At 35.3% G+C, this 21,220-nt stretch overlaps 1 protein-coding gene across 2 annotated transcripts in view; it reads right to left on the reverse strand.

Moving 5' to 3' along the window:
* Nucleotides 1-21,220, reverse strand: part of LOC123312530 (SCY1-like protein 2) — a 322,515-nt gene that overhangs the window by 84,557 nt on the left and 216,738 nt on the right. For both annotated transcript variants that reach the window (XM_044896997.1, XM_044897006.1), the window contains exons 9-11: nt 19,180-19,325; nt 17,814-17,967; nt 11,058-11,307 (exon numbers count right to left, since the gene is read on the reverse strand). In XM_044896997.1, coding sequence (XP_044752932.1) covers nt 11,058-11,307; nt 17,814-17,967; nt 19,180-19,325 — 550 coding nt within the window. The remainder of the gene's footprint in view (nt 1-11,057; nt 11,308-17,813; nt 17,968-19,179; nt 19,326-21,220) is intronic.

The raw sequence follows: 21,220 nt of genomic DNA on the forward strand, positions 1-21,220 counted from the left end.
GCCACTGCCATCTTCTATCATCTTCTGCTCTGGCATAGCGCTTCGAAGGGAGGTTCGTTTTGTAAAATGACACTCATACATTTTTTTGATAAACTGCAGTTGTTTTTTATTGTTCTACACTTAAAACATAAAGAGCAATCCTATCAGCAGGTTATAAGATAATCCACAGCAAGATTAACCCATAAAGCCGTCCTTGGAATATCCAGGGAAAGTACGGATAATGAGAGAATTAGGAATCAGCAAACATCCCATCAGAGAATCCTTCCAGTGATGAGATGATAGAGAAAACCAGAATCTGGAAAAGACTTACTACGATGCTGAGTAGAAAAGAAAATTGGGGAAGGAAGTTCACCCCCAAATCCTCAATAGAAATACATACCTTTAAATGGTGTACATACAGATGGTTCGAAAACCACGAACGAAACTGGGGCAGGAGTATTCGGTGTTAGCTAGCTAGCTAGATGCTTACTATAGCTAGGCTGTTGTCTAAGCGTTCTTCGGACAAAAATATTCGCAATCGAATGATGTGTGATAATGAACCTATACTTCATTCACATTTATTTTAGCAGTCGGTTGGCCATGAAATCATTTTCTCAAGTTTTTGTAACTAGAACGGAGTAAGGTTGGCACTCATGAAAAATGTCGTTAATGTCATAACGCCGTTGCCACAACTAATATCAATTTTTATTACAAATATGCCGAAAGTGACTGAAAAAAGAGGAGACAGGGTTTCAGGAAGTGCTATTTAAAATTCAGGTCCGCTCATTCAAATAGTTATACCCTGATATTCTGGAATCCACAATACGTCAGACGGTAGCGAACATATTTCAATGTAAGAGAATTTATATAATGTTTCATCTGAATCTACACGACTTATATTTCAGAAGAGGATAACAAAGACTTTCCTTCCATAGGAGACCCAAAAAAAGGGGAGGCATTTGAGAATTTTATGTTTGAGGGAATTAATGCGAAAAGTTTACTACAGAATTTTCGATGAATGTCATCCTAGAATAAGTTCTCGAAAATTGATTTTTCAATTTTTCATTTGACTTGTAATATATGTAATATATCATATACATTGTAAATGTCTTAAGGTACCAATAAATACTTAATTATTATTATTATATCAATGTATTAAGATGAACAGCCACAAATACGTGCCAGTTGCCTGTTAATTGTTTATTCATGTGAAATTTTTGTGCAAAGGTGAAGATCTTCTTGACTTGAAACTTCCTTTAATTCCTTTTACTTATATTGATGCTAGATGATTTTTGTTGAAGAATTCAACATACTCGTAATTATCTGTTAATTCCTTCGGGAGATATCCATTCCCAACAACTGCATCATATGCATTTCATCTTCGGGTTAATATTTTTGAAATCTACGACTGATGTAACGCATTCAAACTTTAGCCAAAGAAGATAACGAACATGAACTCTCCTCAAGCTAGTGCATATTATGATATTATACTGATCTCTTGTATTTTCCACGCAAATAACTGGATTTAGTATGCCTTCAATCAGTTTGTATAAACTTCAATTATGTTTGTCACATATTTTCCGAAGAGATTCGACATTGTGATAAAATACGTAATAACAGAAACTTTTACGTAGAACGGGCAACATAGCGTTGATTTAAAACCCAAAAATGTTTTGACAAGCGTCATAACCCCACATTTTCGTACTATACAGAGTGAAATGTGTCAAATTTCCATGGCCAACCGACTGATAAAATAAAAGTGAATGGAGTATAGAAATAAACAACCACAAATGGGCTATACAGTATGAGTCTTTGACTCGTACAAATACTTCAACAGTAGATTCTTGAGGTCAAAAGAAACACTTTTTTTTCTTCGATATTTGTTTCCGAATCGGCTCGGTTTAAAAGGTATAGGCTGTTGAAAAATCATAAATTTTAGTTCTGTCACAAACGGTTTCATCATTTATTTGATGAATCATTTTCGAACACAAGGATATCACCGACGTCTTTCAGTTTTCTCATTTTGACCATTACGTACCATAAAAATATCAAAAATTCAAAGAACCCAACTCTTGAAACTAACTTGAATGCTATCTAATGAATATTTGAACGTTTTGTGAAATAAAAGTTTTCTTCATATTTTCTATATGCGCCGTTTTCGAGTAATTTGATGTACAAAAATTAAAAAGTATCTGTGAAATTTGAAAAATTGGGTACTTTGGCTGAATACAACACTGTTTGAAAGATACTCAGATGTGTTGTGTCACAGTCTTAGCATTAAGCTAGTTATTCTGAAGGTAATTTTGTTTTTCCAGCGTGAGATAGCTCATTAGGAAAACTCAAAATAGCTAGGGGAGACTAGGGAGCATTGATACATGGGGAGGCTTGGTACAGGCTTATATCCGCGGTCTGTAGCCGTTTTCAAAAGTAATATACTGGTGAACACAATTCTCTGGCAGAAAGCACTACATGACCTTAATCTGTAAGGCTAACAGTAGTTCGTTCGTGAAATATTCAACAAAGAGTGTTTCGAGGTGAGAAATTGTAAGTATTTACTTACGTTACCTAAGGGTTTTATGATCATGCATTAATTTTTCAGCATAAACAAACATGTGACTGGGAAATATGCATAAACCTATTTAATTTACTGTTTTATTAGGTTGCCAAAATGTATGGGTATAAAATGAAAACATAAATTACTTTAAAACTTGCTTTCAGGGAGGTTTGAGACATTTAGGGTGGGGAGGCCTGATATAAGTATCATCTTAAAAAAATATTCCGGAGCTGGTTGGACAGGCCTACATAAAGTCGTTTTTACCATCCAACCTACCTTCTGAACATGTTTCTGCACCTACGGGACCAAAGCAAACCAGTATCATTGCTGACCTACTGATCTAGTAATTCTGGATCAGGCGTCAGGTGTGCTCGCAATGGTGCCAAGAAGAATGTGACCGTGTTAGAAATGGCACAAAAATGTTTATATGTGACATTTGCAAGTGATAACAATGGGGCTTATATTTTCAGTTTATGTGTCTCATGCCTCCCAGTACACCGTATCAATCCTCCCATATGTGGGGAGGCTTGAGACATTTTGCATGATTTTGTGTTCAATGTTTTGTACAGAATAGTATGTTTATATTTTGAGAATTCTATATTTATTTCGTTGAACGATTAATCGAAGAATTATATAATGTTATAAAAGTCCTGTTTCTTCATATAATTCATTTTACAAAAATAAATATTCCAAAAACGTATCAACCCTCCCCAGTCTCCCCTATATCTTTTTATCAGGGTCGAATCGGAAAAAAAAGTGTTTCTTTTGACCTCAAGAATTTACTGTTGAAAAATGTGTACGAGTCAAAGACACATCCTGTATATTTTGACAGTGAGGCTAGGATCAAAGCAGTGAGCTCCCATGTCATCTATTCTAAGCTGATACGGGAGTGCCGAAAAAATGAGTTATTGTTGAAAATCGAACAAAAAAATTCAATTCAACACCATCCTGTATCTCCGAAACGAAGCATTTTCGGACACATCTCAGTAATACGTCACTTGAATATCTTGAGATACTTATGTCACACCCTGTAAAAAGTGACTTTTTTATCAAAATTACAATATGGATTGTTAAAAAAGTCAGAATTACCTCAAGTTCTGGTTAAGGCTCTGCCAAAATTAACACAAGATTTGAATTTGCCGCCATTCGTGCAGTTGAATATTGCCGATGCTGAAAAGACAACTTGATAGTATTGGGTGTGCGAAAAGAGCCTCGAGATACTTCCTGGTTGTGTACTCTCTCGTTTCGGTGATCCGAAGTGGCCCTAGGGATGTGGTCTAGGGACCGTGTGATTAAACACTATTAGATTCATTGTTTATGGGGTTATTTGATGTCGAAAGTCCATTTCGAGGAAGAGCATTACAGGAGGATTTTAGACGCCGCATTTACTACATTTATTAAACATTGTCCAACAAAAGAGTTCGTATGGACCAGCAAAGCCGTGAGGGTTTATTCCCGGTTATATGAATAACCCTATTCCATGTATGTATTTAATTATACAATAAAAATTTCTCAATACAAAACTGCGTTTTCTATCAAATTCAAAATCTTGTTTTGAAAAATCAAATCATTAAACAGAATTTGAAGTCCTTATATTCTGGTATGGCAATCTGTGTAAAGATTGGAAATTAAGTCTAATGAAAGCTTCTCTGTGACCAGGGGCTCGAGGCAAGGATGTCCTATTGCTCCAACACTTTTTAAAATCTATTTGAATGCTGCATTACATATTTGGAGAGAACAATATGTTAGTTAAACTACAAGTTGAATACGAAAGATGGGGTATTACAATAAATGCCTCCAAAACGGAGTAAATGGTCGTGGGAAGTAGTGGTAATGGAAGGGAAAATATTGAATTGAAAGTGGGCACAGTTATGAATACCAAAATGGATATACTCCATTCGCTTTTATTTTAGCACTCGGTTGGCCATGGAAATTTGACACCTTTCACTCTGTCTTCTTCTTCTTCTTCTTCTTCAGCCTTCGCACTTCCACTGCTGAACGTAGGCCTCTTCCATCTGCTTCCACTCCTGTCTGTCCTTGGCAACTCTCATCCAGCCTGTCCCCACTGTCTTTACGATATCGTCTTTCCATCTTAGACGGGGACGGCCTCTTTCTCTAGTACACGTCCAAGGTCTCCACTGTTGGGTTCTTTTCATCCACCTGTCGTTTTCGCTTCTGGCCATGTGTCCTGCCCACCTCCATTTCAGTCTTGCTATTCTCTCAATAACACAGCAGACTTTTGTTCTGGCTCTGATGGCTGAGCTGCGGATGCGATCTCGTAAGCTGACCCCCAGCATGGCCCTTTCCATCGCGCGTTGAGTGGATTCCAGTCTTCGCCTGCTCCGCACCGTCAGTGTTACCGTCTCCATGCCATATGTCATAATAGGCAGAATGCACGCCTCATAAACCTTCCTCTTGAGACACATAGGGACTTTCTTATTCCTCTAAGTATGACTGAGATTTTTGAAGCCCGCCCACGTAAGCCCAATCCTGCGATCGATTTCCGCTGTTTGATTTTCCCTACCCAGTTTGATCTTGTGACCGAGGTAAATGTAGTCCTCCACCGACTCCAAGGTCTCACCCTCTATGCTTACATTTACTTGCTCGGAAGACATTACTTTTGTTTTCTGGAGATTCATTTTGAGACCTACTTTTTTTGACTCCTCATTTAGCTCATTAAGCATTTCTTCCAGTTGGTATACACTATTACTGATCACGATCAAATCGTCAGTCAATCTGAGGTGATTCAGATAGGTCCCATCTATCAATAGTCCCTTTGTCTCCCAGTCGATATTTTAGAAAACATATTCGAGGGCCAAGGTGAATAGTTTAGGGATCATCGGATCACCATGTCGGACACCCCTCTTGACGTTAATCTTCTCGGTTTTCCAGTCTTCCGTTAGAGCGATATGCAGAGTGGCATTTGTATAGATGTTTTTCATCAAGTTTGTATACCTCGAGTCAACCCGGGCTTGGTTCATTGCTTCCAATATCGACCACATTTCTATGGTGTCAAAGGCCTTTTCGTAGTCTACAAAACTCTGTATAGTACGAAAATGTGGGCTTATGAAGCTTGTCAAAACATTTTTGGGTTTTAAATCAACGCTATGTTGCCCGTTCTACGTAAAAGCTTCTATTATTACTCTATGAAAATTTATATATAAAATCCGGTACAATTGGAATTACCATGACCTGCTCAGTAGCAGGCTCATTCGGCTGATGTGGAAATTTGTCTGAATGGTCTAAGCAGCCATGGACATAGTAAAAGGCAGAAGAAGAAGAAGAAATCAACGATATGTTGCCCGTTCTACGTAAAAGCTTCTATTATTACTCTATGAAAATTTATATATAAAATCCGGTACAATTGGAATTACCATGACCTGCTCAGTAGCAGGCTCATTCGGCTGATGTGGAAATTTGTCTGAATGGCCTAAGCAGCCATGGACATAGTAAAAGGCAGAAGAAGAAGAAGAAATCAACGATATGTTGCTCGTTCTACATAAAAGTTTCTGTTATTACGCATTTAATCACAATGTCGAATCTCTTCGGAAAATATGTGACGAACATAATTGAAGTTTATACAAACTGATTGAGAGCATACCAAATCCAATTTGGATGGAAAATACAAGAGATCAGTATAATATCCTAATATGCACTAGCTTGAGTTAATGTTCGTTATCTGCTTTGGCTAAAGTTTGAATACGTCAGTTGTAGATTTAAAAAATTCGAGTATCTCCCGAAGGAATTAACTGATATCAACAAAAATCATCTTGCATCAATATAAGTAGAAGGAATCAAAGGAAGTTTCAAGTCCAGATGAACTTCACCTTTGAACAAAAATTTCACATGAATAAACAATTAACAGGAAAACTGGCTCGTATATGTGGCTGTTCATCTTAATACATTGATATAATAATAATAATTAGGTATTTATTGGTACCTTAAGATATTTACAATGTATAGGACAAGTCAAATGAAAAATAGAAAAATCAATTTTCGGGAACTCATTCTACGATGACATTCATCGAAAATCCTGTAGTAAACTTTTCTTGTTAATTCACTCAAACATACAATTCTGAAATGCCACCACTTTTTTGGGTCTCCCAATAGAAGGAAATTCTTTGTTATCCTCTTCATTCACAATCTTTCTGATTGTGGAAATATTCAGCTGAAATATAAGTCGTTTGGATTCAGATGAAACATTATATAAATTCTCTAACATTGAATATGTTTGATACCGTCTGACGTATGGTGGATTTTAGAATATCAGGGTATAACTATTTCAATGAGCGAACCTGAATTCTAAATAGCACTTCCCGAAACTCTGTCTCTGTTTTCAATCACTTTCGGCATTTTCGTAATAAAAATTGATATTAGTGTGCAATGCAAATTTTCCCCCCGCGACGGGCACTTACTTTTGCACTTTTACTTCAGCACTTACTTTTGATTTTCCGCTCTTTGACTTCAGTCTTTAACGTGGTGACTTCTGCTTTTGATTCGGTTTTTTACTTCAATTAGTTCTCCGTATTTTCTGAGTTTCGCCGTTTAAGAATAATTTTTGTGTTGCATCAGTGCTATTACGAATTGATTTTTAGTTTTTTTTCTTTCCTTTGATTTTTCGCGAGTGCCTGAAACAAAGGAGGTAGGTCCCCGTCTGTACCGTTCAGTTTCTTTGTTAGACCTACACCGTTACTTCTTTAACTTTGACACTGCTGTACTGTATCGCTTCCTGTTATATTTTATCGTCTTTTACCCTGTTTCGCGAGTCTGACTTTTCCCTTCGCTATCAGTCATGGTGCGCAAGCCCTTGGGGTACTGAAGGGAAAGTCCCGTCAACCCCTGTCCGCGTCATAAGTGTTGAATCCGAAATCCCTTCTTTTCTATCAGTCATGGCGCGTTATAGCCCTTGGGGTAGAGAATAAGAGATACCGCTCGTTGTCAGTGAAATCCCGTAGTTGCGCTAACAATAGACCTTTTCTTCGCTATCAGTTATGGTGCGTTATAGCCCTTGGGGTAGCGAATAGAAGTCTCGAATAGATCCGCCCTGGTTGTGTTTCATTCCAGCAGAAATACAATTACATCCCGATACCGTATAGCAAGTCCTTAGTATTCGTTCCGTCAGTTCTGGTTGGCGCATTAACCTTTGATTTTTTCACTGCACCCGGTATAAAATTCATAAAGTGCTCGTGACCGGATAGAATTTCCCGAATGTATGTTCGCTTATAGATTCGCTCATATTTCATACCTACACATATCTCCCTTGTACATATAATCAGTTTCCGAAGGTGTGAATAAACTTTTACATCATTTGATTTTGAGTACTTCGTTATCGCTACCACCCTAGATAAAGGCGAACTCTGTCTCCGACTAGCAGCTACTCTGGTAGGTTTGCTATTCTTCCTGAAAAGAATAGCTGGCGCTCGAGATAAGTATTCTCCGAGGTAACCACGTTATAAAAAAGCTCTTAGCAAACATGTCCACTATCCATCTCTCTCATCATTTTGCCGTAAAATTAAGAACCTACAAAGAACTTGTGCGAATAAAAATATTTTGACTGAATAGAATGGGTTAGCAAAAATCCAAAAATCGGGTTACTTGAGGTTTTTATTTTTTTTTTTTGTTTAGTATGAAACTAACAAGTATTGTACAATTTTACAATCCTGATTAAATGCGCCAACTTTTAATGGCATTTGCCAAGGCACTCTAGTACATTTTTCTCAAAGGAGGGCCTATCAAAGTCGACAAATTTTGAAAATTTTAAATTCATAGTTTAACAAATAATATCAATTCTGAGAAACCTTGGGCAATTTTGTCATTATTTTTGACTGTGATTCTAGTAATGTTTTTTAGGGTTACGGTTTCAAAGCTTGAATGAACAAAAATAATAAAAATTAACCACAATAACCGAAAAATGGTTACACTTCGACCAAATTTTTAGTTTTTTTATGCCCATAATTTTCAAACTGCATGGGATAGATTTTTTTTCTGATTTTACTTATGATGGTTTATTTGAAGATGAGGCTTTTTGAAAATGTTTACTGAAATAAATCCGAATACGACCCTAGACCGTTTGTTAGCAGTGGGAAAACTTATTTCCTGATTCGACCATGTGGTTTCGTTTAGGATATTGGCTCCTTCGATATTTACGTGGAAATGAGAATGGAAACTTAGGATTGCTGAATTGTTCTCATTATTTTTTAGTAACTTACACGATTTTATGAAATGGCTCATTTCGATACCAACTGACAGAAGAGACTTAGGACACAAGTGTTAAAATAGAATAATACTTTAAAATCTCACCAATAGAATTCGTCTAAATTATTCATGAATTTTTTAAAATGGGCATCACAATCTTCTTGTTCGAACATTCCAACAATGGTCGTAAAAATATGATGAAATGGGGAAACATCATAGCACTTTTTCAACATAACTAGCATAAGCACTTTCAAGAAACTGCTTCGATTTTCTACTTTTTTTTTCCCCCTTAATTGCACGATACAACAATTATGATTCTCTCAAAAGTGACCTGATGCATCTAATCCGATGAACTTGGTACCGAACCATTCATTGTCCAGCCATATATATGTTCTGTTTCGTTTTTGCGATGCCAGAGTCACATTCCACAGCCCTTGCTTGAAATTCAATTAAACTTTGTTCGAACTTGGATATTTCATATAGACAATTTTCGGTTAAACGACTCATTTTGATGAGTTCTACCATCTGGCAAAAAAAACCTCACCTTTGAAAACACCCTGTATAATACATATATTAGAAACTGTTCATAACAATGGTCTATCGATCTATCTTGTCGTTGACAGAGCTCAATAGGATCCAGAATCGGTTCGGAATATGTTCAATCACCAGAGTTACTATCCTTTCGTATACTGACTCTGTATGATGTACATTTGTCAGTTCTGATAGGTCTGGCACAGAATTGTTCCTACTACCGATCAAGATACCCCATTGTTGACGGAAATTGGCCTTCAGCATTCATGACAACGCAGGATCCTCTTTCAAGTCTTCACTCGAAGACCCCAAGTCAATAACGCGATGAATAAATTCTAATCAAGTCAGAGAACTGGTTTGCAGCATTACTGCAAGCATCCTGCCATTATTCAATCGTTTCCCGAGTGTGACAGGATAATATCGGAGACTAATATTGGAGTTTTGGGCTTCGGAACACGGGAAATATTGGAGCTTAAGTGGTATTGATTATTCAATATAATGAGTGTGATTTATTCCAGAGTTGGAGCTCGTGCTTATGAAGAAATTTGAGGAAATGCACATAGCAGCATTTCTAGAGTCAGTGGAAGTAGACTAGACGAAAAATTTTCAGCAATCGATCACAATAAAATATGAAGATTATACAGAGTGAGTCTTTGTCTCGTACAAATATTTTAACAGTAGATTCTTGAGGTCAAAGAAACACTTTTTTCCATACCACTCTTTCCAATTCGGACCTGATAAAAAGATAATTTTCATAATTACCTCTGTCACCCCTGAAAATCAGAATTACCTTCAGAATAACCAGCTAAATATGTGACACTACACATCTGTAGATCTTTTAAACAGAGTTGCATTCAGCCGAAGTACCCAGTTTTTTGAATTTCACAGAAATTTTTTATTTTTGAACATCAAATAACTCGAAAACGGCGCATTATAGGAGAAAATATGAAGAATACTTTTATTTTATAAACCGTTCAAATATTCATTAGATAGCGTACAACTTAGTTTCACGAGTTGGGTTCTTTGAATTTTATGGTATGTATCGGTCATAATGAGAAAACTGGAAGACGTGGGTGATATTTTGTGTTCGTTAAATATTCATCAAATAAATGAAAAACTATATTCCGAAATTTATTTCATTCGATAAAACCGACAACATTTATTTATGGCTTTTCAAAAGCCTGTATAGGAAAAAAGTGCTTCTTTTGACCTCAAGAATCTACTGTTAAAATATTTCTACGAGTCAAAGACTCACCCTGTATATTGCGTAGTCATCGTGTATAGGTAAATCATCACAGGATATCAAAAATATTTTGTAAAGTGAAGTTATGCTGGGTTATCATGTATATTCGTGAATAAACTTGTAAACGAGTTTTAGTTTGATTGCAAAACGATAAGAAATTTAAGGGAAATAGAGATGAATCATACCTTAGACAAGGATAAAACACATACACTAAAACAACCGATATCGTTCACTGTAGCATACACTGCTGAATATAAATGAGGCAGTTTGAAACATAGACAAAGAGAAATGGACTGTGCCTTCCCTTTCTATCTATGCATGAAATACGGTCAATAAAAGTGACAGAGAGAAACTGAACATCGGGCATGTTATCCTTTTTCTAGAATTTTGATTGGTCCGCAGTGCGGTCACTTCTATGTGAACAGAAAAGAGACAGGTAATGGCTCGACAATCATTTCTCTCTTTCTATAAAATAGCCAATGGCATTGCTCAGTCCATGCCTCTATATCTATGGTTTGAATCATCGAAAATATTGTACAAAAACATTTCACTCACTTACGACCCTCAAGGTTATTTGTGGATCTGTCAGCCTTATGTCATACAGTAGAGGTAGCACTTCGTCTATGATCTGACCCTTATCCAGCCTCCCTAAGGTCCTTTCCACACACGACAGGACGCTAGAGACTATCTTCATATCCGTTTGATTCTTCTCGTAGATTGCTTTCGTTTTCGTTAATACTATTCTTCTTATCGACGTATCATCTAAGTAATCCGAAACGTTCGTCACTGCAATTAGAGCTGCGTTCTGAAAGAAAGAACCATTTTTTACTTTTCACATAGATATACAACGTGCGTGAAAAATGGATCAAAATTTGAGTGACGAAAACCTCAATAATATTTCTATCAAAAGTGACCCCCAAAAAAGATGGAGCCCCCAAAGATGGGGGATTTTTGGAAAATTTACAAACTTTGTAATTTTTATTTTGCTCAGTAACTCTGCAAAGTCTACTTTATTTTTAACGCCCTTCATCAATCAAGTTATGATGAATTAAAATGTAAAATGATTTCCATTTCATTTCATTTTGTATCAAATAATTAACATCAAATAACTAGGTAATGAATGTATATTACTTTTCAGATAATTATTCAAAACCATTTTTTCACAATATCGATAGAAATTAATTGTTAATTTTGTCATACAGATTGGTTCGATATTAGGGGTACGTTAAGACCTTATTATTAAGTTGAAATAGGGGAAAACATTTTATATGTATATCCAACCCTCTTTGATGTTCAGCATCGCGTTATTTCATGTATACGAGGATATATTGAAATATTCTTAGCCTACTATAGAACCAAACAAAATTGCAATGTCAAAATATTTTATTACTCAACATATTCTCTTCTTAATTGGATACATTTATCACAGCTAAACTGTGACGTCTCTAGACCTTTCAAAAAAATGTTTCTTCTTGCTCTACAAACCAGACTTCCACAGCTTTTATTACCTCCTCGTTTGAAGAAAATTTACGACCTTTTAAACATTTTTCCAGATGAGGAAAGAGATGATGGTCGGATGGAGCCAAATCTGGTGAATAGGGGGGGTGTTATAGTAATTCAAACCCTAAATCACGAATTTTTTGCATGGCAACATGAGATATGTGCAGGGGCGTTGTCCTGCAAAAACAAAACACCTTTGGATAGATTTCCGCGGCTTTTCTCTTAAATTTTTTCCCATAGAGTGGTCAGTAATGTCGAATTGTAATCTCCGGTTATTGTTCTACCCTTATCCAAAAACTCAATCAGGATTACTCCATGCCAATCCCAAAAAACTGAAGCAAGAACTTTTCCAGCAGAATTTTGAACACGAAAATTCTTAGGTCTTGGAGAACGAGAGTGTCGTCATTCCATCAATTATTGTTGCTTTGTTTCTGGATCGTAGAAATGTACCTAAGTCTCATCCATAGTCACAATTCGGTTCAAGAAGTGTACATCGTTTTCAAATCGAGCACAGATCGAACGCGATGCTTCTACCCTTGCACGGTTTTGGTTTACATTCAAACATTTGGGAATGCATTTTGCAGCAATTTTCCTCATGTCCAAATTGACGTTAACTATATGATGAACGCGTTCGTATGAAATATTCAGTGCTTCAGATATCCGTTTTAGCCCTCTTCGACGCTCTGATAAAATCATGTCATGAACTGCATCGATATTTTCGGGGGCTGACACAGAAACTGGCCTTCCCGATCGGTCACCATCTTCAATGGAAAATTTACCTCTTTAGAAGATTGCAGTCCAATTTTTCACGGTCGCATACGAAGGACATTGATCGCCAAGGGTATCAAGCATATCTTCGCAAATCTGCTTACCTCTTAACCCTTTTAAATACAGGTACTTGATGATGGCTCGATACTCCAATTTTTCGATTTTCACAATTTCGGTGGACATCTTCTTTCTTTTTATTTATTGCTTAACTCTGGTTTACTTTTTTGACCTCAAACTTCATACTTACACTGCTAATGAGTTATTGTTCGTTGTTATTGTAACGCAATATTTTTTTATGCATGAAACTGGTCTAGGCTAACTAGATATCAATACAACCTCGTATAAGCAATATAGGGTTAGTAAAAGATACAGTCCAAGTTTCTAAGAAAAACGGTTTTTTTTCAATGGAAACCCTGCATTTCGAAAAAGCTTTACCTTAGATGGACTATATGTGCAACATTAAAATCCGAACCTTCAAAAGTATGTATCCCACAAGCAAGTCCCGGGATCTATCATAAGTAGTGATATTGATCGCAATATATCGGGCTTCTCAAAATATACCATTGCAGATGTTTTTTCGAAATACATACATTCAATGAAAAAAAAACGCGTATTTCTAAGAAACTTAGACTATGCGGCATTACCAACATCAAGAGGGGTTGGATACATATAACATGTGCTCCTCTATCCCAACTTGAGAACAAGGGGTTAACCTTCCCCAATTTTCGAATCACACTGTATAAAAAATTAATGTCAATTAATTTCGATCAAGATTAGAGAATTTCTAGGGTGAATTTCCTCCTCAATTGTCATCTGAGAAGTCTCACTGGTTCCTTTAAAACTGATCGAATTGAAATATACTTTGTTAATCCCTGCTATATAGAGCAGAAAACGACAAATTATAATGGATAAAAATTGCCGTTACATAATGTACAAACATTGAGGTGTTATACAGGGTGTTTCATGAGTCGTTGGCCATAGCGCAATGGTGAATGCAGGTCATCCAGGAAAACTTGCTTGTTTTGTATCCTAAGGCTATTAGTTTCGGATATACGGGGTGATTCATAAATATTGGCCTAAATTTGCGATAGCCATAACTCTGGACAGCAGAGTTGAATTGACAATAATTTGTCGAGAAAACTAAATTGTAAAAATGAAATATCAGTCAATAATTTCTTAAGATGATTTCATTGATTCCAATGCATGACTCTATTCAGATTGAGGAAATCTGGAATTATATTTCCGTCTTTTATTTCCCACAGATATATTTCTCACCAAACAAAAATTGATCGCGAGGGTTTTGAAAAAACCGATTATATGCCCGGTTATGAAAAGTTTTAGTTGGGTCTCGCTGAATGTAGGACACTACTTCTCTTCATTACCCAACTCGATCTCTATTATTAAAAAGCTCCCGACTCTTTCCACAACCAAGCCTTTTGCACCCAGATAAACGTCGGACTGAATATAGTTAAATGATTTCAACCAAGAGTAGCGTTTGTAGCGGGCTTACGTTTATATGCCCTATTACTTAGAAGAATTTGTATTATTCTCTTTGTTACTCCAAGAGTTTTCCATAGTAGAACTTTCAGGAACCAGGGAATTTCTCCATCTGATATTGAGTGGAAAATTTACGATCCTAGCTCACAAACATGTTTGCTCATTGGTGGTTGTAAATGGCAATGTTATTTATGCATGCTGCCTGCCATTTGGTCCCGAAGGTTGTCGCTGTAAATCTTCAGAGGAAGTTAATTTCAGGCTTCACAAGAAGTAAAGAGTATGGGAAAAGTTGCTTTTCACGATATGGATGGAGTGGATGACGAATTACAGGTGGTTCTCATATTTTGTCGCGTCTTATATACAGGCTGTTTCCAAATTTCGTATATGAAGAAAAGAAAAATCAATTTCTGAAACGAAACTAGTGCTCGCATTCTAAGGAAAGCTTTTTTAGGAAATAAAGAAGGAATTAGGCGAGTTTTTAACATAATTTTGTCATACATTAATTTTGGAATTTGAACGTTGCAAGCAAATTGATTTATCTTTTTTTAATATACCAACTTTTAAATCATACTAATTATGATTGTAGGATGTATGATGATAGTATTGCTTTTCTCATACGTATCATATCATTTTCTGATGAAAATAATCCAAAATTATAATGGAACTTCGTCAAAGCAGAGAAAATTGACGAAAAATGAAGCAAGGTGAAAAATTCTTTGAAAAACACAAGAAATCAAATATCTCGGAAATTGTTTATTTTTGGATAGCAATAAATATGGCTCAAACGACAGCAAATGTGAGATACTAACACCTCCTACAAGGTTCAAGTCTAATTTGGAAACATACAGGGCTCTTCACCATTTGACCGTTATAATTCTATCATCTATTTTAGCGGTCGTTTAGATGTAAAACAGGAGATAACTAAGTTATTGGTTAAATATATCAGTATAGTGTAAATGTACTTAATTACCATTTCGGTTGTGATTCACAAAGCAGGCTGTACGAATATACGGGGTGTACCTAAATTGGAGGTAGAAATGAAGTAATTTTGAGATAAAAAGGGGATTGCAAACGTTTCCTTCTCGAGATACAGGGTGTTGAGATACGTTTGAATTTTTGAATTGGTATCAAGATAAGTTGTGAAAACAATTTCATTATTAGAAATACCGAGTTTAAGTTGATGTGTCAGAACTAAATTTCAATTTATTTACCACAGCTTACTAACTGAATTTTTGCGACAACTTTCTTTCTTGAGATTTCTGAAGATTTCGACAGAATCGTTCAAAATTTTTTTCTCGAAATCGGTAGCGGTTACGATAAAACAAGAGCAGACCATAAGTTTAGTATAACGACAACGCCTCTTTTTACATGTTTTCAAATTAATAGTAGCTCACCAAAAAAAAAGTTCTGGCAGAGTTTCAGAAAAAATATCACCCTGTAGATTTGCTATGGAAATTATTGGCATGTCACATGGAGTGAACTATCTATTATAATATTTATGCCAAATTTTAGTTGCATATCTTGGGAAGTGTATACTATAAGAGAAAAATTTGAAAAAAATTCTAACTTCAACACATTGTATCTCAAAAACGAATCATATGCGGTCCCACGTTTATGGAATCTATTTTTTTTTAAAGGAGGAGGAATTTCATCTTTTCGCTTGTACCTCCAATTTAGGAACATCCTGTATATATTCATTCTGAACTGAAAAGAATGAAATTTTGTTTGTTTCACCGCTGCGTACACTGAAAACATGGACTTCTGCATTCATATCTTCAAAACTAAAATTTTTGTTATGGTGTACAATGAATTTTGAGGTGCGATAGTTTTGCAGTTATGCTATGTTTTTGGTACAAAAATTGTGAAAAGTTTCCAAATAGTAAATTTAGAACGGAAGATAATTGAACCATATTCTATACCATCTTTTTTGTTGCCAATTGCCAGTCCACCGAATCTGCTGTGCAGAAGAGAGGGTATTCCATGTGTGACGATAGTCACAACTACCTATATGATCATTACTATTTAATTTGGAATAAAGAATGATCGAAATGAAAAAATAAGTTCTCTTTCCTGTTCACTATGATTTATATAAAGAAAAAACTTTTATATTGCAACCTAACTCAAAATCGTGGGCAAAAATTCTTTGATCATATCACATAAATTCATGTAGAAAGTTTACATTTCAGATTTACAGCATCAAAAAGAATAACAATCGTCAAAAAATATAAATTTTGTGAATTTTCGTGAAAAAACTTACTCTTGTTTTACTCTGAGTATTCAACTTAATTCTCAATGGTTGTATTGAATGAATACAAGAGTACCTATCGTACTCTAGAATAGGCAAATATCAAATTTTTCCCATTTATGGACAAACCTTTCAATGAATTCCATTCAGGTAAACAAAACAAATGAAAGTGTGTTATGATATCCTAAATGGAAGCTCAATTTTCTTCAAAACTTTACTTACAAGAATATTATATTCTTAATCTATTACTTGTAACTTTCATTCAAATATGAATATGAATATATAAATATATAAATTAAAAAAATTCGAGCTGGAGTTCTCTCAAAGATTTAAATTTAGAGGCAAACATACTTTCCAAGATAACGTTGTAATTTGAGCGAATTGATATTTGATTACGCCTGTGGAGTTCGAATAAAAACTCATATGTATTTAATTTTTTTTTCGATTTTTTGGTCTGCGGTTTATATTTCTTTTTAAAAATTTACAGTAACATCACTCATCTATAGCGTACACTGAAAATTAGAGAAATTATCAAAAAAATCAAAGCCAGCTATATAGCAGCAACACTAATTAATAATAATTATCGTTGGTTCTTTCGGGAAAATGCACTTCTCCGTCTATATTTCGGAAACTATTCACTTAACAGAAAAAGGTTAAATAAATTTTTTGCTCATTTTAATCTGCTCTACATGATGAACAAGTAAAAAAATATAGGTTGTCATTTGACAAAATCAAGTTTTGATTGAACTTATATATGAATTTTTAACTTTAATTTTTGAAGACCGTGTATATCATATTGCTAAAAATAGATATGTAACGTATAATCCGCTATGTTAACAAGAACTGGGAAAAATTTGGTTTCGATACATTCATTAGAAAACTAGTATCAGCTATTTTAGTGAGCACCTACAGCTGTCAAAATTTCAGGTAAAAGTCGAATATCTCAGAATCGGTACTATATAGGACCATGGTTGTCAAACCAAAGTTACCTTAAAATTTGACAAAGAATTCAAAAATGCAATAATATACAGGGTGTTTCATTTGAAATAAGAAAGTTGATACCAATAGGGAAGAAACGGAGCAGCCTGTATTAAGGTGGGTTATAAAAATAAAAGTTCAATCGATTACAGAGTTTTGTATTTAACTTTTCTTCTAGCTCCTTCAGTTTCCACAATAAGGTATAGGGACACTTTAACTCGGACACCCTGTTAGCAAATTATTGAAGACTTATTTATGCAGAACAAACTTTTTCGGTAGCCTCTAAGGATTCGATTATCTGCACACAACATCGTTATGCCTACCTGAACTTGTATCGTGGTGCTTTCGAAGGCATTGTACAACATAGGAAGAACCTCTGTCCTTATGTCGTCACGTGGGGTTTTCTCTAAAATAATATGTAAGTGCTCCAGGAGAGTAACGGTCGCTTGGACTGTTTTTGGTGCAGAGAAGACACTCCTGAAACATAATGGGAAAATCAGGAAGAACGGAGGTAGATAGGAAAATACGCAAATTTCGTATGATTGGATTTTATTTTGTAGAAGCTTCGCAACACTTGACTTTGTACCGGGATTCCTTGGGGGAATACCCAGCCGCTAACAAAAGTAGAATATTTCATGTTGAATAATTCTGGATGAAAATGAATTTTTCTCTTGAGAATATTAATATTGATCACTCCGAATTCCCCAAACCCAACTTATGTTTGATAAGAATTATATCTTATCCAGCTTCTGTTTCCTTGAACATTATGAGATTCATAAATAACTTGAGATTAATGAACCATTATTATTTTGAATATGACCAATATACAGGGTCCGCCACCTAAAACTCCCCAGGCCCATAACTTGGTTGAGTTTTGATTCAGTCAAATCGTAGATCTTTATAAAGTCTTTTGAAAGAATCGAGTTCGATTTTTTTCAAGATGGCGTCGTAAAATGACCGTAAATTGAGAATTGGTTTTCAGGGCGGTATTTTTTGGGCATTTTATCCTTCATTGGAGAATTTTACTGGCTTTTACAATGGCATATAGTGTCTTCGTTTGAAATTATACTGGTTTTGAATGAATTAGATAAAAAGGCACATTAGACATAATGAATTCTATGCAGGTAGCCTTTAACGTATTATGAATTGAATAAAACTTGAATCTAAAAGGGCAAACAAAATGTCTGTCAATTGAAACGAGGTTTTCAGGGCGTTTTTTTCTGAAACACTCAGTATCAAAACAATTATTCTCTCGTGAGAAATTTTATTAGCTTTCATCAGATATAAATATTAGTATTAGTCTATTATTGAATATGTTAGAAAAACTATCCAATCATGAAACTAAACAGTTTATTGAGAAATAAAATTTTTATAAATCATAATTATAACTAAACTACGTTTGAAGGTCCTGCTCAAGATTTACCCCATTATTGGTTATACACAAGCCGAAACCCTTGCTCATATCGCGGTTTACCACGCTAGACTAGCACAGATTACAGAGATCTCTGTAAGATTACAGAGATCTCTGTAATCTGTGCCACTCTAATCAGAACGTTGCAGAAATTCGTCACATATCCAACCCTTATACAATTTCTACGTCGACTGGTTGGCCCAGTACACAAAGACTTTTTAATATCCCCACAAAAAGCAATCTGGGGTATTTGATTTATATTCGAAAAGAACTCATACCTAAAGGACGGAAGTAATAGCGACTCGTATTCTTCTACAGTCGAATCTTGAATTAAATATAACACTGGTTGTAGTACAGCAGCTAACACTTCTTGACTACGCATTTCTAGCTGCAACGAAGGCCAAATATGTTGGTACCATAGTTTCTGAAAATAAAAAGGTGATGATCTGAAATATTTGAAACTGAATTATCTAACATCAAAATTTATACTGAAAGAATATCCGAAATTTTGAAGGTCAGGCTTCAGCACTTTCGATAAACCAAAAGTACAAATAGCCGAAGTTTTAGAACTTCTAAGTTTACTTTTGTTGATACAACAGAAATATTTACAAGTGCTTAATATGACACATTCTATCTTGCATACAGGTTTCTGAATTGATGCGAAATATTTCAAAGGGTGATTCTTTAGCAAAAATTAAGGGCAGTTTTTCATATAACTTTTTGTTCATTACACTTTCCCTCCAAGTAACAGCCCTTTAAAATTAGGTTGTGAAAAATGTTTGAACTCATTATAAAACTGTCGAGAAATTAGAGAAAATCAGGACAATAAAACTATTTATCATATGACTTCATTCGACAGCAGCTTACTTGATTTTTTTTCAATAAATGATAACCTTTGTGAATTTATGGGAAACGAGTCTGAGCAGTATTTTATTATTTGTGATCAAACTAACAACTTTATGATAAGAACTCAAGACATAAAAAAGTTGCAGATTGAGTCTTTATTTTATCAATTTTTTAAATAGGAAAATATTGTCGCATTAAAAAGTTCTGATGCAAAATTTCATACGGGTTGTTTTTATCAGCTCCTTGTGATTACATTGCAGGGTAACGAAAATTCTCAAAAACTACCCTTTTATTAGCATCAGTAATCTGCCAAATTTCATTCTTTTAAATTTTTCCAAAGTAGATACATCTATTGAATAAAAACGATTTTTTTCACCTAATTTTGAAGGACTGTAGCTTGGAGGGAAAAAAGTGTTGAACAAAAAGTTATATGGGAGAACTCCCTTTATTTTTTCCTAAAGAATCACCCATTGAAATCTTTCGCATCAATTCAAAAAACCCTGTATAATAGGAGTTTCTAGTACGACCAGAACTTGCAGAGGTCTGAAAATATTTAAGAGAGAAAGTTCATTGTTGAAAAGCGGAGCATGCAAATTTTCAACACAAAATTATGATTATTAGTGCCTTATAAACGTATAATAGGCCAATTCGGTGAATCGCCCTGTATAAAGTACAAAACTTTGATAAATGGAAGGTTCATTACGAATTTAGTACAGCAAAAAAAGGAACTCTGGCTTAGAAGCGGAATTACCACATGATGGTGATAAATCTGCTGAATATTTGGGAACATGAGTTTTTGACTATCTTTCGCAAAGCTATCACTTTTTCCTGATTTTCTGGCCTGTTGAATATTTTCCCCTTTTTATTTTTATCATTCTTCCATCGGAAACATGGTTTAGGTAATACCTAATTTATTTGGCGTTATACAGAGTTTCAGTGTCAGGCCGGAAAATTGGGAATCTGCCAGTTTGGTTAGCGACAGGCCTTCTCTCGTTTATTCACTCGAAACTGATCTCATAAATTGACAGTTCTGCATGTAGCCCGCAGCGCAAAACGGAGAGTATGAAAATTTCATTTCGAAATTCAATAACGGCATGAAATCTCGTAGAATTTCATCATGCCCATTGACATCTTACAGCCACGAGAGTCAGCGCGCTCCAGAAATGATTTTACCCTAATTATCTCGATATGCAGGAGAAGATCGATATAATGGAACGGCCACGACAATGGAGCTTTTCCGAACAAAAGCGTCAAACAAAGGCGACACGATGGAGGAAGAATGTATAAAATTGAACGGCCGCTTCTCCAAACATCATTCCTTTCCTGTCATTCCGTTGCGTATGATTCAATTTTTCGCTCGACGCCCCTGATCTGCGGTCGTATTCTCGACAGGACAAACACGATTCTTCCCAATTCCGCAGGAAATATTTCTCAACGGGAAAAAAGCTGCTACCAATTTCTCCTCCCGCTTCC

Source organism: Coccinella septempunctata, chromosome 1 (genome assembly GCF_907165205.1).
Source record: "Coccinella septempunctata chromosome 1, icCocSept1.1, whole genome shotgun sequence".
Classification (NCBI taxonomy): domain Eukaryota; kingdom Metazoa; phylum Arthropoda; class Insecta; order Coleoptera; family Coccinellidae; genus Coccinella; species Coccinella septempunctata.